We start from the raw sequence: 26,717 nt of genomic DNA, 5'->3' as shown, positions 1-26,717 counted from the left end.
TGAGCAGACATAGTGGAAGGTGAGGAAACCATTGCGGAAGAATCCCCCATGATTACCGGCGTCTCCGATGGCGCGCTCCTCCCTTGTGGGGGCCCTCACCGAGGGCACACCCGCCTTAGGTGATTGTTCACACCTCAGGTCACACCTCCCGACAAACGGACGGAGGGACCAATCGGCACTTTCGGAAGGTATCAGCTCGGGTAATCACCCCTCCCTGGGCCTGGCCGTTACCAGGGGGTACGTACGTGTCCTACCTGTCTACCCGGGGCGGGGAATTACGCGTTACCCCGTCACCGGCTACGCATGGAAGTGCGTGGGTCGGCCTTCAGACACGCACAGGGAGGAAAAAAGAGAAAGGGAAAGGAAAGAAGAGGGGGTCTCAAACGCCGCAGCGGAGAAAAGGGCAAGGAGAAGAGGGAAGGAAAAGAGGAGGACAGAGGAAGGACGAGGACTTGTAAGTGTAGAAAGCAAGTAAGTTGGAAAAGTTTCGAGCGTCCGTCTCCGGACGTAGGCACAAACCATACTCCCAGAGGGGGAGAAAGGGAAGGAAAGAGCCAGAGGTGAGGGGGGGGCGAAGATGGGGGACGGGGAGGGATGCGGAAAGGGAAGGGAAGGTATGCAGCCCGGAAAGGAAGGAGGGCCACATTAGCTCGGGGTCCCGTGCTCGCTACACACGTGTCCACAAAAGAGTTGTGGACCCCCTGGGGGGGCCTCAGAATGTGTCCCACCAACTAGTCACTTCTAGTCAAGTTGTGCCACAAATTGCTCATCTCCCCAATTCTATTCAGTACCTACTCATTAGTTACGTGATCTATCTTCTGTAGCACCACATTTCGAAAGCTTCTATTCTCTTCTTGTCCAAACTATTTATCATCCATGTTTCACTTCCATACATGGCTACCCTCCATACAAATATTTTCAGAAACGACTTCCTGACACATAAATCTATACTTGATGTTAACAAATTTCTCTTCTTCAGAAACGCTTTTCTTGCCATTGTCAGTCTACATTTTATATCCTCTCTATGTCAACCATCATCAGTTATTTTGCTCCCCAAATAACAAAACTAATCAAGTACTTTAAGTGTCTCATTTCCTAATCTAACTCCTTCAGCATCACCTGATTTAATTCAACTACATTCCATTATCCTCACTTTGCTTTTGTTGATGTTCATCTTATATGCTCCTTTCAAGACACTGTCCATTCCATTCAACTGCTCTACCAGGCCCTTTGCTATGTCTGACAGAATTACAGTGTCATCGCCAAACCTCACATTTTTTATTTCTTCTCCGTGGATTTTAGATCCTACTTCAAATTTTTCTTTCGTTTCCTTTACTACTTGCTCAATATACAGATTGAATAACATCCTGGATAGGCTACAAACCTGTCTCACTCCCTTCTCAACCACTGCTTCCCTTTCATGTCCCTCAAATCTTAGAACTGCCATCTGGTTTCTGTACAAATTGTAAATAGCCTTTCCTTCCCTGTATTTTACCCCTGCCACCTTCAGAATTTGAAAGAGTATTCCAGTCAACATTGTCAAAAGCTTTCTCTAAGTCTACAAATGTTAGAGATGTAGGTTTGCCTTTCCTCAACCTATCTTCTAAGATAAGTCATAGGGTCAGTATTGTCTTGCATGTTCCTACATTTCTACAGAATCCAAACTGATCATCCCCATGGTCGGCTTCTACCAGTTTTTCCATTCGTTTGTAAAGAATTCATGTTAGTATTTTGCAACCATGACTCATTAAGCTGATAGTTCGGTAAGTTTCACACCTGTTACCACCTGCTTTCTTTGCAAATGGAATTATTACATTCTTCTTGAAATCTGAAGGTATTTCGCCTGTCTCATACATCTTGATCACCAGATGGAAGATGTTTTGTCATGGCTGTCTCTCCCAAGGCCATCAGTAGTTCTAATGGACTGTTGTCTACTCCCGCGGCCCGGTTTCGACTTCTGTCTTTCAGTGTGCTCTGTCAAATTCTTCATGCAATATCATATCTTCCATTTCATCTTCAACTACAGCCTCTTCCATTTCCATAACGTTGCCCTAATGTACATCACCCTTGTATACTCCCACTATGTACTCCTTCCACCTTTCTGCTATCCCTTCTTTGCTTAGAACTTTTTTTCCATCTGAGCTCTTGATATTCATGTATGTAGTATCTATCTTGCCCTTAGTGATATATGCTTCTACATACTTACATCTGTTCTCTAGCCTCCCTTCTTAGCCATTTTGTACTTCCTGTCGATCTCATTTTTTAAATGTTTGTATTCCTTTTCGCCTGCTTCATTTTCATGTTTTCTTCTTTCATCAATTAAATTCAATATCTCTTCTGTTACCCAAGGATTTCTACTAGCCCTCATCTTTTTACCTACTTGATCCTCTGTTGCCTTTGCTATTTCATCTCTTAAAGCAACCCATTTTTCTTCTACTGTATTTCTTTCCACTGTTCTTGTCAAATCATTCCCTAGTGCTCTCTCTGGAATACACAACAACCTCTGGTTCTTTCAGTATATTCAGATCTCATCTCCTTAAATTTCTACCTCCTAGTAGTTTCTTCAGTTTTAATCTACAGTTCATAAACAATAAATTGTGGTCAGAGTCCACATCTGCCCCTAGAAATGTCTTACAATTTAAAACCTGGTTCCTAAATCTCTGTTTACCATCATATAATCTATCTGAAAGCTTCCAGTGTCACCAGGCCTCTTCCACGTACAAAACTGGTCTCTGGACTGAAGACCACAAAAACAAGGTTTGCCGATGAACTCTTAATTCTGTCAAACAGCAAAGGACTTTGAAGAGCAGTTGAACAGAATGGCTATCAAAGATACAAGATTAAAATTAGCAAAAACAAAACCAAAAAAAGGCAGAGGAACATTCTCAAATTAAATCAGGTGAGGCTGAGGGAAATATATTTGGAAATGAGACAGTATAATAGATGAGTATTGCTATCGGTGCAGCAAAATAACTACAGTTGGCATAGGGATGACATAAAATGGTGACTGTTATAAAGATTTTATTCCTTTTCCATTTTTTTCTTTGTTTCCATACTGCTTGCTCAAAGTAGATATTCAATAACATTGGAGATAGGCTACAACCCTGTCACACTCATTTCTCAACCACTGCCTCCCTTTAATGACTTTCAACTGAGGTGCCACCCAGATTCTGTGTAGGTTGTGAATAGCCTTTTGCTTGCTCTATTTACCCCTGGTACATTCATGATTTTAAAGAGTGTATTCCAGTCAACATTGTCAAAAGCTTTCTCTGAAGACCTAAAATAAGAGTTGTAGAGCCTGTATTGTCTTGCATCTTCCTACATTCCTCTCGAACCCAAACTGATCTCCTCAAGGGCAACTTTTCCCAGTTTTATCATTCTTACATAAATAATTCGTGCAAGCATTTTACAACCATGACTTCTTGAACTGATAGCCCCCACCTTAGCCTTCTTTCTTTGGTGCTGGAATTACTACATTCTTATTTAAGTCAAAAGATATTTTGCTAGTGCCTGTCTCTTACATCTTGCACACCACATGGAATAGTTTTGTCCTGGCCAGCTTTCCTAGGTATATCAGTAGTTCTGAGGAAACGCTACCTACTTCACGTTCCTTGTGTTGATTTAGGTCTTCAAGTACTAGTCAAAATCCTCTCACAATATCATCATCATCATCATCATCATCATCATCATCTCCTTCCTCTTCCCTTTCTACAATATTGCCTTCAAGTTAATTTCCCTTGTACAGTCCCTCTATATAGTCCCTCCACTTTTTAACTTTCCCTTCTTTGCTTAGTAATGTTTTCCATCAGAGTTCTTGATATGTCAACTCTCAGAATCACAGGTTTGGGGCAGCAGAGAATCCACATACCTTCCACAAATGATCAGAAGGTTGGGGTTTGATGTGCGGTGTCTGCACACCGCATTATTGGTCCCATCATTTTTCATCAGACGCTGTCTTTGGTGCGTTACATTGCCAACATTTTGAAACCATTTGTGCAGCATTAACAGAGAAGGAAAAGACCTACAGTTACTTCCAACAGGATGGAATAACTACATACAGCCTGCTCAACCTTTGAGCACTTTTATACTCACTTCATGCCTGACACAGTTGTTAGCAGAGGTCAGTCTGGCTGCAGACCTAGCTCACCACCAAAGTCACCTGAGCTTTCAATGTGCCATTACTTTGTGTGGGGGAGCCCCCAAGCCTGAGGTGTATCACAACAGCCCTCACAGTCTTAAAGAACTCCGGCAGAACGTTTTGAATGAGATTGCAGCAATTCCGGCAGTCCAGCTTTGATCTGCCTTGAACAACTTGCTGACCAGGGCCCAAAAGTGCCAAGAGATGAGCGGTGGTCACTTTCAGCACCTGCTATAGTCAGGTTAGTACCGTATTTCCTTCCCTCTGCTGTTGTTTGTTTCTATCATAGAACTCTGTTCTTCAAGCTACTTATTTGCATTTAACCTCCAGTTTCTGGTTAGCCATTTTGCATTTTATGCCAGCCTCATTTTTGAGATTCCTGGATTCCCTTTTGCCTGTTTCACTGACTGAATTTTTATATTTTTTCTTTTCATCAATTACAATCAGTATCTCCAGTGATATCCCACTGTTCCTACTAGCCTTGTCCTAACTTATTGATCCTCTTTTGCCTTCACTGTTGCAACTCTCAAAGTTATCCATTTGTCCTGTATCCTTTCCCCTTAGGGGTCAACTGTTATCTAACATCCACTGGAAACTCGACAATCTCTGGTTGTTTCAAATTATTTAGGTCCCACCTTCTTAGTATTCTACCTTTTTGCAATCTCTTCAGTTTTAATCTAAAGTTCGTAACTAATAAATTTTGGTCAGAGTCGACATATGTCTCTGGGAATGTCTTCCAGTTTACAATCTGGTTCTGAAATCTGTCTTACCATTATATAATCAACCTGCAACCTTCTGATGTCTCCAGGTCTCTTCCATATATACTACTTTCTTTCACGATTCTTAAATTAAGTGCTAGCAATGATTAACTTATGTTCTGTGAAAAATTCTACAAGGCAGGACCTCCTCCATTCTTTGCCCCACCTGTACCCTATTTTTCCTTCCTTTCCCTTTTCCACTACACAATTCCTGTCTTCCATCAGAGATTTTGCTCTCCCTTAACAACCTGAGTAATTTCTTCCGACTCACCACACATTCTTTCAATCTCTTCATCTATAGAGTTAGTAGGCATATAAATTTGTACTACTGTGCTGAACACTGGCACTTGGCTATGATAGAAACACCCACTACACTGTTCACAGAGGTGTACTCTCATTCCTATTTTCTTATTCATTATTGAAGCTATTCCTGCATTACCACTAAGCTACTTATCTGATTAAGGGATCTAACACCTAGAATGCCAATTTTGTTTCTTCTGATAACATCCACCCAAGTAGTCCTTGCTCAGTGACTCAAGTGGAAGACTATTTTACTTCCTGAATATTTTACCTTAGAGGATGGCATCATTTAACCACACAGTAAAGTTGCATGCCCTTGGGTAAAGTAACAGCTACAGTTTTTCCCTTGCTTTCAGCCTATAATTATGTGGGAAATTAAATTTAATTCTACAATTATCCATAGGAAACAATTAACATGGTCCCACATCACCAAAATTATTTTCCAGAGCTCTGCAAGAAGTCTCTGTATCCTTAACCAGGCAAAAGAAAAATATGTGACAACTGAATTATCAAGAAGAGTAGGAATGACCTGCAGTCCTTTCTGTAAACTACATATAGTTTTTCAAACAATGTTTTCCACATATTTGAAAATGAAAGATCGACCAGTTTTGATTAGTGGCAGAGGCAAATGGATTTTTGCCATGAAAACCATTCCAAAAGTGAAGTTTGCTCAGCAAGCAATGGATACGTACTTGTTTGGAATCACTATGGAGAGCCAAGAAAAAAATGGGTAAACAAATGTAACACTGGAGTAGAACGTGTAATTACAATTGCAATGAAATGAAAAGGAAGTGAACTGGACATGTAACCAGGAGAATGGCAGGTACATGAAGCAAGGAAATACTACGCAGATTCAAAGAGAGAAGCACAGACTGAGGCGGCAATATAAATGTAGATAGTGGAAGAGATTAGGAAATATGTAAGTGCAATATGGACGCATACAGCTAAAGACCACGACACATGGAGAAGTATAGAGAAACCCTTGATCCAGCAGTGACATCAAATGACTGACACACATTTAAGTATTCATCAAAGGGGAAGAGTAAAAATGAAATGTCAGATTTAGTAAATAGGAGCCATAAAAAAGAAAGAGCTTGGTGACTGCATAAATATCTCAAATACATTTTACACCCATTTCTTGATTTATGTAGAAAATTATGCATCACTTTACATGTCACCAAATGTTAAAACTGCATGGCATTACGTAGGTAAATATACGAATAAACAACAACGGTGTTTAGACAGGTTTAATGGTGAATAACAGAGGCTACAAATTTTACAGACAAAGTTTCACAGGTTGAAGACATCCGCTAAAAGATGTTTGTAATATCCCAAGGTTTATCACAAATAACTTGACATTGATGTGTTGAATATTCAGGGTGTATATGCAGACAAGGAAAAAAAATTCCCAGATTTCCCGGTTAAAAGTACACTTTTTCCCGGGTGAAAACAGAGTTTTTCCCTGTTAACTGACAGTATATTTTCTCTCGGAACTGTATAACTTATCAATCCCTTGAATAGTTATGGTTTTATACATGGGCGTAGAATTTCCGGGTGATTTAGAAAACGAAACTCGGGGAAAACAACACGTTTTGGAATTCCACCAAACAGGGTATGTTACTTTCCAAAGCACTGAAATCGAGATTGAGATGCGCCTTTGTAAGCCAGTCATAGGTCATGTCACATGATCTCGTCAGCCGACTACAGCGGATATTCAGAGCTTAGGACACGTGATGTCAGCCGTTAGCAACATCACTGTTAAGTAGCGAAAACACACAAACAGGAAAAGTTAATGGTTTAAATTAACATACATAATGTTGCTACAAGAAAAGCAAAGCTATCGCATACAATATGGTCTCTAAGGTTAATACGCTGCAAGAGAAGTTAAGCTTTCACATACAATCTTGGTCTTTTATGCGAGTATTACACTTTAAGATATATCACACAAATGAGCCACAAAAATTTTTAATAACGACATATTCTTCTAAATGGCTCATCAACAAAAGGTTGATTTTTAAATGAGAGTAAAACGCTCTGTGTTGCCATAGAGCGCCATATAACAGGCGCCACCGCACTTGGGCAGCTACGATGACGTAGGAGGCCCATATGTTCGTATGCGTGAAACATTGAAAGATTTTACATTATGCCATAAAAGAAACAAAACATCAGAGGCTACTTCAAGAGCATCGGAATTTCGTGACTCATACTAAAATGTGCACATTTTTATGTCCAGATTCCCAATGAAATAGGCCTCGACCTGATATTAAGCTATTCATTGTGATTTCCGGGAACACCAGTACTATGTTATCTCATGTTTGGTTATTTATGATACGTGCTAGAAAATGAAAACACGCACTTGAAATGCAGCGAACAGTTGAAACTAGCCAATAGTGTGGATTTATAAACTTAGTTTCAAATATATTGACTGCCTCAGCAGAAAGGATTAATAAAAGAAAATTTCTTTAGCAAACCGACAAAATAACTTCATTGTTCTGCAAGGCAATTAATGCTTGACCGTTGAAAGGTCTCTGTTGGATTCCTTTCATGTTTAATTTCTTAAATCTGTTGTCATTTACGGCATAAATTCCTCTTCTAATTTTACTGTGGTGTTTCTGACTATCTGGGAGGAGACTGAGCAGTGGAACGTGTTACTTTTACACATAAACAAGAACGATCTGTCACACTACTACACTTTAAAACACAGTTTATACGTAATTCATGTCACACAGTCTCATACGGAACTTACATCCGCTTTCTTTTATATACTGTATATGATAAGATACTGTCATCCCCCTTCCCTTCTGTGTGAGAGGATGAATGAGCAAATGTGTTTCTAGTTGCATGCTTGAGGGTAGCAGACAAGCCTGTCTGCTAGAGAACAGTAGGACCAACGTCGGAACAGGTAGCTACGCTTTCTAAAAGCAAAGAGGTTTCTATCCTTAGTATGGTCCTGTCCGTCCGTTGTCATGTTGGTATAGGAAGCTGCCCCTCCGGCCACTTCCGTTTGTATTTGTGAGCCACCCCTCAGGAAGGGACCAGTCAGTCTGTCCGTGGCGAGCGTCTGAAGTGGTAAGATCTCCGGCTAAGCGCGTGTCTGCTAAGTCCGTAGGACAATGGATTTCTTAAGTTCAGCCTAACTGAAAATTTAATCACCTTTATTTCAGGTTTAGCTCTAAAATATCTAATGTTATCTTAAATTGCAGCGCAGTGCAATTCTCGTGTGAAGTTCAGATTATTTTCTGGTAGTTGCTTTGTCACTACTTTGTGAGTAAAGTGGAACCACGTGTTGATCAGTAACTCTAACTAAGATCAATCTTAAATGCGAATGCTTGTGTGATTATAACGTCTCGTCTTGACAATATTTTTCAATATAGCAACTTTTCTTTATGTTGAACCCTCGTGGGGTGTACTTTGCGAGACCAGTACCACGTGCTTATATAACTGTTTGACCCGTCAGGTTAACAGTAAGACGTTAGTAACCAGTTCGAGGTTTTTCTTTTGTAAATTGCTTTTCGATCTAATTTATTTTAATTATCAAAATTATTGTGGAGTTACACTCTTTGTGTAAACCAAGTTGACCACGTGAAGCATGTGGTGTAATCATCAAAGTAGCCCTCAGCTATTCTTTTCGCGAAGATTTCACGAAGAGTTGATATGAATTTAGTATACCAGTGTGTGGTAATTACATGACGGACAGGATTGTGCTACGAACGTATCTTCTTTGCGTGAAAATTTGAATCTGTTGGTAGTGGTTAACTTTCTCTTGCATACGTTTCAACGTTCTGTGTGTGTGTTTTATGAATGCAGTGTTGTATGCAGTCTCCCAATCTTGGCTCCATATTTGATGTGTTCCGTAAGATTGCAATCTCACACTTTCACAATCCTAAATAAGGCACCAGCTCAGTTATAACTCACGTTTAATATGCTGAAATTTCAATGATCAATCTTAAAATAAATTTCCAAATATAAACTGATTTCATATATATATAGAGGGAAACATTCCACGTGGGAAAAATATATCTAAAAAGAAAGATGATGAAACTTACCAAACAAAAGCGCTGGCAGGTCGATAGACACACAAACAAACACAAACATACACACAAAATTCTAGCTTTCGCAACCAATGGTAGCCTCGTCAGGAAAGAGGGAAGGAGAAGGAAAGACAAAAGGATATGGGTTTTAAGGGAGAGGGTAAGGAGTCATTCCAATCCCGGGAGCGGAAAGACTTACCTTAGGGGGAAAAAAGGACAGGTATACACTCGCACACACACACACACATATCCATCCACACATACAAAGACACAAGCAGACATTTGTAAAGGCAAACTCTTTGCCTTTACAAATGTCTGCTTGTGTCTGTGTATGTGTGGATGGATATGTGTGTGTGTGCGAGTGTATACCTGTCCTTTTTTCCCCCCTAAGGTAAGTCTTTCCGCTCCCGGGATTGGAATGACTCCTTACCCTCTCCCTTAAAACCCATATCCTTTTGTCTTTCCTTCTCCTTCCCTCTTTCCTGACGAGGCTACCATTGGTTGCGAAAGCTAGAATTTTGTGTGTATGTTTGTGTTTGTTTGTGTGTCTATCGACCTGCCAGCGCTTTTGTTTGGTAAGTTTCATCATCTTTCTTTTTAGATATATATATATATATATATATATATATATATATTTACCGGTTGTTGTATGATTATTAAAAGATTATAATTAATGTTAGTCTGTTTGGGAATTTGGTAAACCTAGACTAGATACCTGGTGAAACAGTTGCGCAGTAATGCATGGTTAACTTCCCCAGACAGCTCACAGCTTTTAACCCGCTATTATTGAATATCTGTACCCCTGTCATAGCAAATCAAAGTAACAACAACGTTACACCGTCAGAAAAATGGAAATAAAATAAAATCTGAAACTAATAACATATTTTTGCCTTCTGTAACTATGTGAATATATTTCAATTCACTTGATAGCTCCCGGCCACATAAATATATTTCAATTCACTTGATAGCTCCCGGCTACAGAAATCCGTTTTGTTTTCATTTGACATGAGAGTAGTGAACGAAGAGGAAACAGCAAAATCACTAAAAGTAAACACGGGTCACGTGGCGTCTACCCACTTCCCCACTATAAATCAGACTGCTCTTGCGCATCAGTCCTGGATCTACGATGTTTCCGAACTGGAGTAATACTAGAAATACTAGATATTGGTGCCCCCACCCCCGTTCCCCCCGCTAGAGCGTTGGAGATAAAGAGTCAAAAATTTAGAAAAATCAAATTTTCAAAAATATTTTTATTTTGCAGTGCACATCTTTCTGAAGAGTCTGATGCATAAAACAAATATAAAGGAAATGTATGACACGTTATTTGGCCTTAAGTGTGCCAACGTGCAGTGCCACGCCTCTTCACACAGCATTCTTCTATCGCACGTCATTGTATTTCACTCTGTGGAATTGAGACTTGTACATTTTGTAATGGATGCCATCAAGCTATATTCAGGACAGTGGAAATAACACGTCCTGTAGTGCCGCTCCTACATCCTGCCCCTCTTTTTTCTCGCAGTTAATACTAGATGGGATTATTTGTAAACAAGAACTCTTTAGAAAATTTGCACTCTTTATTCCCTATTAGCTAACAACTTGCTGCTTTGTGTGACATAAAATTAAATGTGGGATACATAACACCAGTAAAGACAAGGGACAAGCAAGACAGTACCCATTTCTTCAATCCTTAGCACCTAGAGTTTTTTTTCTCTCTAATCTTGCTACAGCTTTCCTTTTAGCGAAAGAATCTATTACCTTACCAAAGCTCGTCAAACGTTCTGCTAGATTAAAAATTGAAATGTCGTTGCCTAATACTGAAATAGTTGTTAATACAAATGGGACCCAAGACTGGTGTGGTTTCTCAATCTGATTATGTCTATTTTGTCCCTGTCTCCTAGATAAAACAAAATAGGCTTTCTAGTACTGCAGCAATCGTAACACACCAAATAAACGAGGCTGTATAGGCACAAATGGTCAATTTTATAACACGACAGAATAAAATTCACAAAGTACCAATATCAAATGCCTATTAGGCCTACTACAAGCAAAAAGATTTATGTTAGGAAATAGTTTCACACTTCATTCATGCGCTCCACTTTCTGAAGTAATAGATCGAAAAGTAGTAGTACGAAATTTTTATACATATATGGAATCGTCATATTCTTTCATAATGCCCGTTTTTCTCCTTCCTCGTTCTAATAAACAGTTTTGTCATCACTAATTCTGTAACGACTACTGCCAATGTCAAAGCTTATTCGCCGGTTAACTTCTCTAACTCTTCCAGGATTGCCGGTTTCGTTATCCTGTCATTATTCTCTGGTTAGGCATTGTTACATGTTCGTACAACACATTTTCTGCGCTACTTCCAGAATAGAACTTAAAGCGGCTGCTAGCCGGAGACTACACAACTGGCCATTACTATTATAGCGATCTGGCCAAAACTTTTCTACCAAAATTTCATTTTCTTGGACACACCGAGAAGATAATACATAATATTTCTTACCTGTTTTTCCTGTTAGTCGTTTATTTCCACTCTGGTAGTCTGAATTTATGGATTTCGCTGGTTATTATAACAACGCTCATCATTCGCAAACCCAATCAACCACATAATCAGACAACGGTTGGTATTAATCTTTTCGGCTTCACTGTACTCAGCTCTTATAGTTGCTTTTGTCTGCAGTAAAGTTTATTTTTAGTTGCGACGAGGATTCACCTGACAGAGAAATCACGTACACTATGCACGCATTCACAAATCATTCAGAAACCAATTTAGAATGTGTTTCAAAGTCGTATGAATCCAATGTGCGCTGGATGCTTGGTGCTTTGTGTAACAAGGTTTTCCCCCCCCTCAAGAATATGAATTTGCCCCCCCCCCCTTCCTCCTAGATCCGGGCCTGCTATGCATGCATGAATCTAGCAGCTTTGGCGTATCAGTAAAGTTTTTCTCAGTAGCATCTAGTTGCGACTGGTTACACAGCCACATTTCTGTAGCCTGAAGTGGGAGAAGGCATTACCCAACTGCGCATGTGCATGATCCCGCTCGTAACTGCTAAAACGAACCCAATGCAAACAGTTGTGACGCCACGCTCATCGGAGGCAATTTGTTGTTATGAAGCATTGCATAGTCTTCCCAAAGTCTTTGACATATTTTTCTGTTGGCAGACACTTGTAGGAGCACTGTGTTTTATTGTTTTATATGACAAATTTCCTTTGCAATTTAAGTTTTATTTTCGTTTGTCCTCTCGTTCATGTTTTATCGCTGCAGTATTATTCTTCAATAGTGGGATACAGTAATATCCTTTGTTAGAGTATCAGTTCTTACCAGCCAAAATTACAAAAATTTAACTGAAAACGAAAACAATGAAAAATTACTGGGTTTCTCCCAGATGAAAAAATTCCCAGGTTTTTCCCTGATCTCCCGGTTGTTCTGGGTCGTATACACCCTGATATTTCACAGTGTCTCTCACTGGCACATGTTGTTACTAAGCATCGCTCAAACAGCTAGTTGTAGTAATGACATATTCTTCAGTATATTATTACTGGTTGAATCAATGCTTTGCTTTGCTCTCAAGGACTGACACCAATTTTTTTGCTGCTTTCACATTGCGGGTGAGTGCACGCGTGTGATACTGTCCTACAAATGAAGGTATCACAAGAGCTTTCAAAAATTTTGAACCGAATTTCAATAAACTGCTAAGCCAGTTCGAGGAAGGATCCAATAGAAAATTTTGTGTACTACTTGTGGAAATTATGTTTCATTAACATGGGTACAGAGATCATGTTATTGTCACACAAAATGTGATGATATACAGTAATTGTCAGAAATGAAACAGCTGGTTTATTAATAGTATAGCTGAAAGGAGAAGTACAGCATCAAGATTCGGGTAGGTTGGTTGTCTCCAATTAATGACTTAAATGGCATCCATCTGCTCTCTTTAATGGACTATACCAGGAAACACACCAATTAGGAGCCACGTATGTAGAAAATTTTATTACAGCCAACGATTGCTGCTTTTCCAAGTGGCATTACGAAGAAACCCTGTGTTACATCTGTTATAACAACCAAATACCAGCCGAGACTTCAGTAGAAGTACGTGCTTTATGCACACAGCAGCTCCCATGCAACATGTCTGCCAGAGCAACAGGAAACGTGTTGTGACTGTTTGTTTGTCACCTTAGGAGATATCAGATGGATGAGAAATGTCAAAGGCTGTACTGTTATGAAAATCTGATGGCTAATCCCATGTGTAATTGAAATTCAAACAACAGAACTTACCTGCGAGACTCCAGCCCTAGCCTGATGAGCCTTTTTCTGATCACCCCAATTGCCAGTAGCCAAAGAGTACCGCAGACCATCTGTGATTATTTTTGTCTTGATAGCCAGTTCCAAGTTGAAGTCTTTTCCACGATCAATAAACTTTTGGGCATACATGCGCACCTCTTTCATCAGATTTTTGAAAAGCCTGTAAAAGAAAATACATTCCTTTTTCTATTCAGTAACACAGACCTACCACCAACAACTTTATTGCAATATTGGACAATATTCTAAAGAAGTCACAGTAGCAGTCAGTAGTACACAAATATAGTGAAGCTGCCAACCATCTGAAGCTTGATTTGAACAGCACAGTGTTTTACCACACATCATCCTATTAGAGGTCTCACATCTTTGCCTTCCTCTTCACCTATGGACTGACTTAAGTTTCAGTTTGAAGCTGACTCCAAATCACAGCTCTTCTTTCTTCATATTGGCAAACACTGCCAGCAATAACTGGCCAAAATTCTGGGACCGACTGGGGATTATGATCTTAGACTTTGGGTTTAATCTGACACTTTGGCTTCTGAGCCTCCAATATACAGTGAAAATAAAAAACAAATATTATGACATAAAGAAAATGAAGCCAGACAGACTTAGCTAAATAACCAAATTTTATGATAACATGGGTACAATACAGAAACTTAAAAGAGCACAGAACACACTGAGGAAATGCGATATAATTAAAATTTGACAGGGATCATATATGAAAATATCAAGTAAAAGGAAATTATTTGATCTACAAAGGTTGACTGAAAAGTAATGCCTTCACCTTTGTAACTCTTCAACAGTTGGCAGCATTGGTATGCGGCAGGTACTGGTTTGTTCCTTAGCCTATTCTCTACAGCTCCAGTTGGCGGGAAGCCATAGCATTGAACGGTTGTGTTGTTGCAGTGTTAAGTATGGAACCCAGTGCAGACAGTTGGTCACTGCGATTTAAGCAACGTGCACTCATTCAATTCTTGATAGCAGAAGGTGTCACCCCAAAAGAGATTCATCAGAGAATGAAAGCAGTTTGTGGTGATTGTGTTGATGTGAGTACTGTGCATCGTTGGGCGAGTAAGTTTAAAGATGCTTGGGCGGGAACATCTGACATGCAGGACAAACAAAGAGTTGGACGTCCTGCGACAGCAACCAACGAGTTTCACAAGCAAAATGTTGACATTGATTCAGGACGATTGTCGTATCACTCAGAGAGAAGCTGCAAGCACAATCAGCATTTCACAAGAACGTGTGGGTCACATTATTGCTCTACTTGGCTACCGGAAGATCTGTGCACGGTGGGTACCCCGTATGCTGACTCCTGAAATGAAAGTGCACAGACTTGAAATTTGCCAGTAACTCCTCTCACGTTATGAGAATGAAGGTGACGCCTTTCTCCATTCTACTGCGACAGGAGATGAAAAGTGAGTACACCATTACGATCCGGAGATGAAATGACAGTCTATGGAATATCGACTCAAAGACTCACCCCAGAAAAAGAAATTCAAGGCGCAGCCCTCAGCTGGAAAAATCATGGCCACAGTGATCTGGGGTGCAGATGGCGTTATCCGTGCTGATTTCCTTGATCGTGGAACAATAATAAACTCAAGAATGTTACGTCAATACACTGCGAACTCTGAAACAATGGCTAACAAGGGTCCAAAAGGAAAAGGGAAATGTTTTCCTGGAGCATGACAATGTCAAACCACACACTTTATGTGCCACCATAGCAGAACTTCAGAGACAATCTCACCACCGTACGGCATCCTCCATACAGTCCAGATTTAGCACCATCTGACTTCCATCTGTTCCCAATAATGAAAGACAATCTGCAGGGACATCATTATGCCTCTGATGAAGACATTGAGAGAACTGTGAGACTGTGGTTGCTGAAACAGAGCGTCGACTTCTTCAGTGACTGCTTCAGAAAACTTTTTCATTGCAGGCAGAAATGTATCCAACTGGCTGGTGATTATGTGGAAAAGTGAACATTAGCAATTAAAGATCACATTCTAAGGATTATTTCTGTGTGATTTATTAAAATATTCCCATCCAAACCCAATTAACGAAGGTGAAGGCATTACTTTTCATTCAACCCTTGTATAATTCATCAAGGTAGAAAAATCGAACAGCACAGTGGAACTAAGGCTACAAGTAGAAGCACTTAACAAGGTAGTGAAAGTAATGTGAGCACTAAGACAAACTGATGTTTGTCTCATCTGGAACACAATAGTGCTAATACTAATAACAACGTACTACACGTTCATAACTGGGTGAAGTACATCCTAGTTGGTGGGCAGAGGGAGGATGGAGCTATTAGACCACCATTTCAGAGAATATTAAGAATGATTTAGAAAAGGCTGGTCCTGCACAGATCAGATGATGAATACGAAAGTGATCATATAGACCAGGGCTCCCTCACACACAGAAAATCACGTGCATTCAAAGCAAAGGGCTGAGAATGTGTGCACAGTGCATCAGTCTAACTAGGCTTAATTCGCCTCAATTCATCTTGCATGACAAATCCGTCTGTGTGCTGTTGAGTGTGTTGAAAGGTGGCTTATTCAACACTGAAACAGAAGTGCTGGACAGTTACTAGAAGAATGGAACAATCAGCTCCAAAAAATGCAAGATTTCTGAAACTATCTTCAAACCAAAGTGGGAACTTTTTCATTTTTTTGTTAGTTTTAACAATTCATGTGTAGTACAGTAATTACTTGTGTAAGAAAGTTGTCTACTGAAAGACACGACAAAAAATAGCATTCAGAAATGTATAGTGAAATCATAGAGGATGCCAGAGAGGAAGAATTAAGGAAGATGCGAATACTTGCAGACGAAAATTCTGCATACTCAAATGAAGTTTTTACTAGTTTTTTAGCATATTTACTTTGGTTAAAGCTCCAGAAAAATGAACTGAAGTCTGTTTCCATTTCTTTCAAATGTGTCTTCATTTTTTGTTTTCGCTTGTTTTATTTGACTCCACTTTAGAGCAAAAAAGTGGAAGGGTGCTGTGAAAGGACTCTTCGAGGTAGTTATAAATTTGTTCTAATTTAGCAAGAGCTGGCAAGCTGTTTAATGGAAGGGCTGTTAATAAAGAATATTCTATTGGACGTAGCAGAGAGAACGAATCCCACATCATCACCCACATTCAGCAAAATACCACTTTCCATTATGGCTATATCTCGGCGAATCAGCAACATTACTGGGAATGAACACTTGGCAGCCAAAACTGAAAATGACATAGCATACTCCATCACATCAACAAGGCCACGTTTTCCCGGTTTTCTCCCAGATGAAAAAATTCCCACAGTTTTCCCGGGGCGTATACACCATTTCATAACTTTGTCAATAAACCAGAATATTGAGACTATGAGGAAACTCCAGTCAAAGAAAAAAAACAAGATCAATCTTGCCAGTAAAAAAAGCATTTCTCACCCTCTAAATAGGAAAGCCAGCAAAGGTCCTGCGAGGTCTAACCTCTTGTTACCGTAGTGATCACGATCATCCAACTCACGTCTACCGAGAGCCGCTAGAAGCAGCCTATGAACCATGTAGCTGTAAATAATCAGATGTAACACATAGTTAAGACAGCTCTGGAAGTAAAGTAAAATTAATTTCAATTAAAATGGGTTATCAAGGATGAAATTTTTGTTTTTGCAAAATGATCAATTAACAGGCCTGCCCAAATTTCAATAATAATTTCACATGTGGAACCTGTAAGTTTCCATTTAAATATAAATGTGGTGTAGAAGACTCCAGTAATTAGAATGTCAATCTTACAGTGCAAGCAAGTTAACAGTTTCTGACTTGATACCTGAGGTTTAATGGCTTCTATTTTCTACATTGCGAATAATTTTCTTTAAGGAAACTTTTTTTAATGGAGTAAATTGTTAAAATAAATGCTTCTGGTAACCGGAGTGTTAAAGCAATAATAAAATCAATGTAGAATTCAAAAACACTAAAATTTGATTCTAATACTTACCCCAAGAAATATGCTTTCTTTGTTTCACAAAAATCTGACACACCTACATGTGGCAACATTTCTTTCTGCAAAATTTCTCGTGCGTATTTTATACGCCTCTCTTTAGTGACACCAGGACGCGCTCCTCTTGTACCAATGAAATTCAAGGCAACATTTTGTTCCTGAACCACAAATGCCTCATCCAGAGATGGCTTTACCTGTACACACAGACAAAGCAATTAAATGACATTTCTCACAAGGAAAATTTCATCCCTCTATAACTTACAACATTCATCACACCATGAGCATTACCACCGAAGCAATAGCGCTTTGCAGAAGTACACATAATATGATGATTGGCTCATGGATAATTTGCCTTGCCAACAACACAAACTGTAAACTTCATTACTTCTTCTGGTCACTGGAAGTGAAATATCCTTATAAATACAATAAAAAAGAAGAAAGCATGGTTGACTCAGGGTTAATGGACTAACCCACAAAGTCATCTGTCCCACAATCAAGAGAGTTCATCTGGAATTAGTACCATCAGCTAAAAATTTACCTGAATTATGGAAGTATGGGGGAGAGGGAAAAACAGCACTGAAATCAATATTGATGCCAGAGAAGAGAGAGAATTTAAAGAGCCACCCACATCTGAGCCCTGCCAGTCAGATCAAGGACTGTGCCAAGGGTGGCACAATTTTTCCGTTTCATACTGAGGTTGGCACTGCTCTGGCTCCATATGTCGCTGGGCAGCAATGGTATCCTTCTCTGGTGGAAGGACTGGTATCTGCCAACACTGAGTCGGGAAAGAGAGAGTGCACATTGAGCAGAGTTGCCAATTGCTCGACTGTAGAGAACAGCTGACTATAATGAAGTTGATATTGAACTGAGTACTGGCTTGTTGACAGTGGAGGAACATATCTCCCCCCCCCCCCCCCCCCCCGGCTGTCCACATCCTCCCCCCTTTCCACCAAAAACCATATCCCCACTCTCCTTTTTGCACATTCGCAAGAACCTCCAACCTATAAAAATTACAAAAAGCACCCCACAGAGTCCCCAATATCCATACAACCATCTCCTGTGTTTAATGGACCCCCAGCCTATTAAGTGGAATCCAAAACCCCACCATCCTATGGCACAAGTCAAGGAATCTGCAACCTACATGGTTGCAGAATTGTCAGTGCCTCAGATTCAGGACCTCCACTTGCCACTGAACAAGAAGTCCGCAGTTGGTACTGTCAATGATGCTATCTTAGAGAAATGAAATTCTTTCCTCAGCACTTAGCACAGTTCAGATTCAAAATTCTAGCAAAGTTCCATTATTAACAGACCTGTTTATATCAAACACCGGCGAGTCTAGTCAAAAATACTTTCGCTCATCTAAAAACAGACAGTCTTATGCTCCAGTCAACATGTGAATTTGGAATACAGGTGGCAACAAAAACTTGCAAAACAGAAATGGATAAGGCAATATACCATTTATTCTGTTAGATTTTCCTAATATCCACACTAAAGTTCAAATTTATGAAATGAGAATCAAATATAACCATAATCTCCCTCACAAATACTTAAAAGATTTTCCTGCATACAGCCATTCGAGGCTCGTGCTCAAGACTATCACTCAACGCTTCTGCCACAAAGTGAACACACAAAGCGACTCTTGTAGACTGATCCAGACTGATCTGACAGTGCTGCTTTTATTCTCTCAGTGCCGAAGGCAAATGGAATACTCAATATGTGAACTAGCGCACACAACTCTGTGCTCAAAAGGCACCTCCTCTCTACTTGTAAATATTCCTGTCAATTTGGATTCTGTTTGCATCTTGATTTTTCTATAATGTGTTAATCTGAACAAATATGGCTTTTACAATTTTCCACGTGGAACTGAGACATCCTCGCCCTCTGAACTGGACACTCATCTCTCTACTATTTAATTTCACACTGATTTCCCCAAAAACTGGTACATCTTTATTAATTTACAACAAGAATAAGATGCTGAAATTAGTATGTACCAACTTAAGTTTGGGGGGGGGGGGGGGCAGATAACATGAATTTTTTTTTTATTTTAGGCCAAAATTCACATTTACCAGAAACATTCTAGAAACAATATATGTTGGCAACTCACTGCAATAGTACATTTACCATTCAAAGTCCAATCTAACAATTTTAAAAATCAGCACTTCAAAATTTTCAAAAAACTGACTTATGAAAACTATTATTCTAACTACGGAGAACCTTTACATATCTCTCCACAATTTCAGTTACAATTTGCATGATTTTAATTACAATTATTTTTAATTTGCTCTTACACAATCTTATGGTCCATAATCAAAAATTAACAGCCTCTGTCATGCATCCTTCATTTATTCAGTTAACTATTAGAATAAAGCATTTTTGTCTGTTTCTGCTTTTCATTTATGATAATTCTTTAACCTGAAAGCGCTTCATTGAATTTTTACATAACTATTTAGACTGCAAATAACAACCTTTCAGAGCACACAACTCCTTGAAATAGGACAGAATAAAGGGAAATAGAGGTACTTTTCTTTGTTGAAAATGACAAGTTTGACTGTGAAGGATGTTTAATAGAATGTAGATGCTTCAAATGAAGAAATGTGGTAACATCAGCTTGTGGCTTACAGAAAACAGACTGTTATATTATTAAGTTTTCGACACACACACACACACACACACACACACACACACACACACACACACACACACACACACACACAGAAAGATCGGAATTATATTAACACATGGGCAACAGCCTTGCCGCAGTGAGTACACCGGTTCCCGTGAGATCACCGAAGTTAAGCGCTGTCGGGTGTGGCCGGCACATGGATGGGTGACCATCCAGGCCGCCATGCGCTGTTGCCATTTTTCGGGGCGCACTCAGCCTCGTGATGCCAATTGAGGAGCTACTCGACTGAATAGTAGCAGCTCCGGTCATAGAAAACCATCATAACGACCGGGAGAGCAGTGTGCTGACCACACGCCCCTTCTATCCGCATCCTCATCTGAGGATGATACGGTGGTCGGATGGTCCCGATGGGCCACTTGTGGCCTGAAGACGGAGTGCGTATATTAACACATGAGGATTGTTTAGTCAGCGAAAGCTAACATTTTGAATTCTTAAGAGTAAAGAGGGATGCACTCCTGCAAACTATCACTTCCAGAAACATTACTGTCTTTAAGACACAAAGGAATTAATGATATTAGCTGCATGAATACGTGGTGTCTGTTCTTTCAGACATGCCCGAAAGAATGGACACCACACATACTACTGGTTTTATTACAATAATAACCAGTGCTGAAAAAGAATTGAGTAAGTTAATTCATTTACTTTCCAAATACGATGTCCTATGGCATTGTATTTTGTATTACTCTGCACACAACATCCTGCTGCAGAGAATGTTCTGCAACATGACAGTCTTGACCTCGGTATCTGTTTCACCACACATGCCATCTGTGCCATCTGGATTCTTCTCCTGGACCCAAGTTCCTAAGAACTCCACAGGTGAGCACTGGCGTTAACGTGTCCTTGGTCCTCACCTCCCACATGGTCTTAATTTACATTAATTTCTTTAGTCTCAGCATTTCTTCACAGCAATTATCGCTTTCTTAAATTGCTTTTAGTTTTCTAAACCTTATTTTCTGATCTGTCAATTTTTCCTTGCACTTCACAACTACCACATGCAATGTACTTTGTTTGAAAGCTCTTATTAACACTTGCACAATGTTTTGTCAGTAAACTCTGTCTTGCTTATTACCGTATCTTCCACCTTTAAGCTCCCAGTTCTTCAAAGCTCATCTGGTGTAGTCTCCAACAACCAGTCTTTCCTTATCCGGTCCAGTAAGTCACCCCTGACCCACAGTTCCGGGCAACTTTTAGAAACTCTCCCCCATTTCCTTAACCTTGCCAGTCCTTTCCCTTCACCCTCTTCCTTCCCCTTCTGCCAGAAGAAGGAACCACTGGCTCCAAAACCTTGCAAATTTCCTTAACCTTTGTATCTAGGCTCTTCTGCTGCCACTTGTCGGGTAGATTTTTTTATCTATCTAGTCACATTATAATCCTGTATTAAAAAATGTATTTTCAGCCCAGTAATGGTTAATCAGAATTAAGTTGTGTCATTTCACCAATTTCATGCAGATCATGCTTAATTTTCGATAGGCTTCCAGCTGAAATGAAAAATATTGATGCTAAGCCAAGATTTTTAGAGTTACTTTTAAATGTATCGTTATGGCACAATTCTTTTATTTGTACAGTTCTTCACAATAACTTCCAGTCTCTCAGCAAAATGTGAATAATTTTAGCTTTCTGAAAGTAACTTTTCCTACTGTTTCAAATTTTAATTTTTTTATGTTGGCAATGTTAATTATTGCCCATTATGCAGTATCATTTTTTAAATTTCCCTCCATTTACATTTAAGGAAACAATGTTCATGTGTGCAAAAAGATGTAACTAACATACAATGATACTGGCATTGTGTTTGCTTTCACATAGTGCTTACAAACATTGTGCAGTTAACTTCCTTGAGCTTTGGTTTCCCTATTCTTAGAAGTTATTAAAAATAGGAACAACAAATGCCATCAGTGCTTCGTCTTCTAACATGGTTAATCAGCAAATAACTATAATCTGTGTACGGTTTTTTGTCTTTACGTTACAGAGTCGTGTATTAAGGACAGTTGCCACCAATAAAGGAATTATGAGAGTGTGTCTTCCAGATACAATAGTACTTGGCAAAGTGAACTGGTTACCTGGGCAGGATGGCGGTCCTGTCATGTTTATGCCTGAGGATGAGGGGGGAGGAAGCAATAGAATACATTGCAGTACTGTAAGATGACGAGCACTATTACACACTACATGTCTTTAGATATCACAGACTGAAGTGATCATTCAGAGCAAGGACAGAAATAGAATTTCTCACCTTGGCTTCCCATGAAGCTTCAGTGATAGTATCAATAAAAGTACCTTCCCTGGTGATGTCACTAATTTCCACAGCAGTATCTTGAATTGTCTTGAATAATCTGTCTTCTGTTTCAGATGCACAGGATTATGCTGACTCTTCATTCAATTCTATGCTGACCAATTTTAATATATTTTCTATCCCTTGTCCATCAAAGAGTGTCTCATCCAGTAGCCATTCACTTATGGTATGTCTTCTAATGTCACAAAAGTAAAAGCTAATACCACAGGAGCAAAAGCAAACTGTCTGCACATCTAATGGTTAGTGTTTCTGGCTAGTAATGCCAATGTCCAGGTTTTGTTTCCTGGCAGCCATTAAGATGTTATGCAGTATCATTTTTGCCACTAGTGATTTTGGCCATCTTTACTTTTGCATCACGACCTCAACAAACTTTTCAAACAATATTATCACAGGTAATACAATAAAAGAATAAGTACAGTATGTTCAGATATGACATATGGCCTTTGCACATCAAGGATCTAATTCTTAAGTTTTACTCACCATTTCCATCATTTCAGGATCATCAAAATCATATATTATATGTTCAAGGATATCTCTGTCAGCAACAAAACCCAGTGCACGAAATGCAATAATGATGGGAATTTCTTGTTTGATATATGGCAATATAGCAACAATGCGCTGTCCAATAGCTGACTTCTTAATGCTCTGTAACACAGAAAGGCAGTCACTGCAGCACTCAGAATAAGAATTTTCAATACAAAATTTGATATAATGGTAACTGTTAATAATGTTCAATGTTACAAGTTTCTGTCGAATTACAAAATATTTAGTCACTTGGTGTCTCCAGACCTATTACACACTATGTGAAGCAGCAGCAATGGAAACCCAGCCCCCTCCACTTTTTTTAAGAACAGAATCTTTTTTGAGCCTGGAGATTGTAGGCCACACTTCAAACTACTGGAACTCAAGTCATCAAAGAGGGTAAGGAAATTAGAATTTATGCTGACAAGATATAGGGGCAATGCACTCAGCAAAGAGTGGAAGTACAAACTGACTATCTAGGGACTGTGGGAGTATGTCCTATATTATACACTGCGATAAAAACAAAGACACAACCGATGAAGTTTCACCATTAGTGCCAATGTAATATATGGTTGCAGTGGGTACTGCAGCACACCTGTGCGATTCCATTACTTCTTTGACATTAAGTCTCATTCCCGTCAAAGACAATGCTGAATTCTGTCAAAAGCTTCGATCTTTATGGAGAATGTGTGTGACAAGTGCATCAAGAATGTTTCGTACACTAAATTCACTACAAAAAGTTTTATGTTTAGAATTACATTTAGTTCCAATGCTAACATTCCTGAAACCCAGTGAGGTAGTCTCTCATTTAGTAGTCCTAGGCAATTTTCTTACCAAAACTCTTGCTAGTATTGTATCAGTAAATTGTTATCTTTGATGTGAAGGGAACTGTGATATTAAAAGTATTTATGCAGCTTTTCTTGATGAGCAAAAATAAATGTTTTTATTGTCATATCAATACTTAATCCTACTTTATTAGATATAAAATTGTAATTTACTGGTTACAGATATTTTCTGTGTGAACTAGATTTAAGTTTATTTCAACAACCTTTTTTCCTTTTTATGCAGAAGACATTACCTGCAAGTACTTTCTTCCTTACTGCATTTCTTCGACTACTGAAAATTACTTCAGAACTGACACTTCAGCAGGAGCATGTACATACGTGGAGCAGAGCTGCCACATTCCACACGGAACACACACGCAATTTTACATTTCATTCAATATCCTCAAACTCGCAAACTATTAAATGTACCAAAATACAACTAGCATCAGTATGTTCTGGAAGAGCTACACAATGTTTTCATTTTAGTTTTATTTACAATGACAAATCATTGGGACAATATACAGACTATTTGTGAAATTGCATTTCCTTGTGACATTGTTGAATTTGAGTTGTTGGAATTTTTTTTTTTTTTGGTTATTGAATTTAGGAGGACACATTATGCAAACAACACTTTAGGAATACATATTTTCATCTGCTCCCAACAAGACATATGTCAGATTACCCTAATTTGAGTTAAACGTGACACATAATGCTCTGCTAAAGGGGCCCTCACATGCTCAATATTTACTGCACAATAACAGTACATCAATATAATGCACAATAGTGTGAGGACGAGGATGGCACAATAATGTTGTGCAATATTTATGCCTGGGATGAGTCAGTTAAAATTCTGCCTTCATCAGCAAACATATCAGTGCTTGACGATGTGGAACTCCTCTGTACTGCAACTTGCAAACCAGAAGTAGAATTTAAGAAGGATTGATGAATTAAGTCTGAAAAGCTTCCAGTAAACATTTCAACGGACCAGGGCCTCATTCACTGCAGCATAGATTCATAAACCACAACTACCAATTACAAATTAAACAAGTGACCACTCTAATTTACCACCAACTTTCACTGTTTTCTATGTACGTCTCTACTGTTAGCAACTATTGGAAACAAATTCCACTCCAAGCACAAGTGGTGCTCATCATTGCAAATTTAGTTTACCACTCCGATATCAAGCCTCATTCGATATGATTTTTCACAGCTTTTGCATGTTCCATTCTTGAATCTGACAGTACTAAGCATCAATGCTGCTTATTACTGCCAACTTGGGATACCCGAGTTAACTCTGTAACTGTAGCAGCTGTGTTGGGATAAAAGGTCGTAATAATTATGTTCACGTCAGTAGGCATAAAACAGCTTTTCCTCCGTGTACAGTTGCTTCTTATGGAGAGACTGTAGAACTTTAAGAAGAATTTTTATGTGAAAATGAGAATGACAATGATTTTGATTGTGACTGATTCATTTGTGAACAATTTGAGTGAAATAACTATGGAAACAGTCCACCCTGAAAACTGTTTCAAAAATATCACAGTTTGAAAAGTTTTGTATTGTAATGCTTATGTAAATATATTGACTACAGCAGCACTTTTTGTTTTAATGTGCACTCTAACTGTTGGTCAATGGCCTCACTGTTTCCAGAAGAAGTTTGTGCAAGTCTTTGTGACATGCTTGCATTGATTTAAATAAGAGTGCACAGAGATAGTCTGTGTCTGCATTACAGAGTACAAAGTGTTAATATACATCCAACAGCATACTCCATCTTTCATCATTCACTTTCAGTTATTTTCAGGAATTTATTTGGAGTCTATTTAATTTCTCTCTGTCTTAGCAGGAACAGCCTTTTATTGCACAATCTACCCTTACATGGTTCAATATATTCCACAATATATCAAGTACATGTCAATATTTTAAAACTCTGTAATGTCATGTGACTAGGGCCTCCCGTCGGGTAGACCATTCGCCAGGTGCAAGTCTTTCAATTTGACGCCACTTCGGCGACTTGCGTGTTGATGGGGATGAAATTATGATGATTATGACAACACAACACCCGGGTCCCTGAGCGGAGAAAATCGCTGACCCAGCTGGGAATCGAACCCGGGCTCTGAGGATTTACTTTGTCACGCTGACCACTCAGCTACTGGCGGCAGACTAAAACTCTGTAGATTCCAGTATATTGTGCAAACTGTCAATACATGGTCAGTATCATTGTGAAATGAATATTATGCATGTAAGGGCCCCTTAATGCATCAGAAGCTAAGCTGTCTCTAATTTGGTCTCATTACGAGAAACAGACCGGTATATCTACAATTAAGTAATTATTGCATTTTCTCATCAAACTTTACTTTTTCTAATGTAATGGGATAAAAAAAACAACAAACATTGTGTGTTTGCAAGAAAGACGAATAGTGGTACAAAATACACTATCTTCATATTGCAGCAATTTTATTACACACAAAGGGATTTACAATCTGTGATGAAGCCTGGATCCTGAAATGAACTTCATTTGGGCTCAGCATCCTCATTAATATCCCAAACTTGTGAAATACCAGGTGGTTATAATTAAAGTGCAGCTCCTCACAGAGGTGCAGTGTGGGCTGTAATTATTCTATGGCAGTGAAACTTAGTAAATATTCTAATGCATTAACAGAGAACCAATTTACGTGCGAAAAAACTTAGTTCCAATTTTGGCCACCATGTGCAAATCTGGCACTGTGAATGCATGAAAGACATACAGAAATGTTTCCGTATGTGATGGATTAGAAACCGGACATGGAATGAAGAGGTCAAACTGTTGAACAAGGCATATTGTTTATTTTATTACTGACCACAGGTTGCACAATTTGTCAATGTAAGCACAAAAGACATCAACAAGATGCTGTACAATGA

General features: G+C 39.1%; 1 protein-coding gene across 1 annotated transcript in view; it reads right to left on the bottom strand.

Moving 5' to 3' along the window:
- The window catches only part of LOC124605667 (DNA-directed RNA polymerase II subunit RPB2), an 84,464-nt gene that overhangs the window by 42,579 nt on the left and 15,168 nt on the right, over positions 1–26,717 (bottom strand). The window contains exons 6-9 of the mRNA XM_047137509.1: positions 22,957–23,121; positions 17,504–17,700; positions 16,957–17,076; positions 13,504–13,690 (exon numbers count right to left, since the gene is read on the bottom strand). Of these exons, the coding sequence (XP_046993465.1) occupies positions 13,504–13,690; positions 16,957–17,076; positions 17,504–17,700; positions 22,957–23,121 (669 nt within the window). The remainder of the gene's footprint in view (positions 1–13,503; positions 13,691–16,956; positions 17,077–17,503; positions 17,701–22,956; positions 23,122–26,717) is intronic.

This window comes from Schistocerca americana, chromosome 3 (assembly GCF_021461395.2).
Source record: "Schistocerca americana isolate TAMUIC-IGC-003095 chromosome 3, iqSchAmer2.1, whole genome shotgun sequence".
Classification (NCBI taxonomy): Eukaryota; Metazoa; Arthropoda; class Insecta; order Orthoptera; family Acrididae; genus Schistocerca; species Schistocerca americana.
The sequence above is the reverse complement of the archived record's forward strand: the minus strand, read 5'-3'. Positions and strand labels throughout refer to the sequence as shown.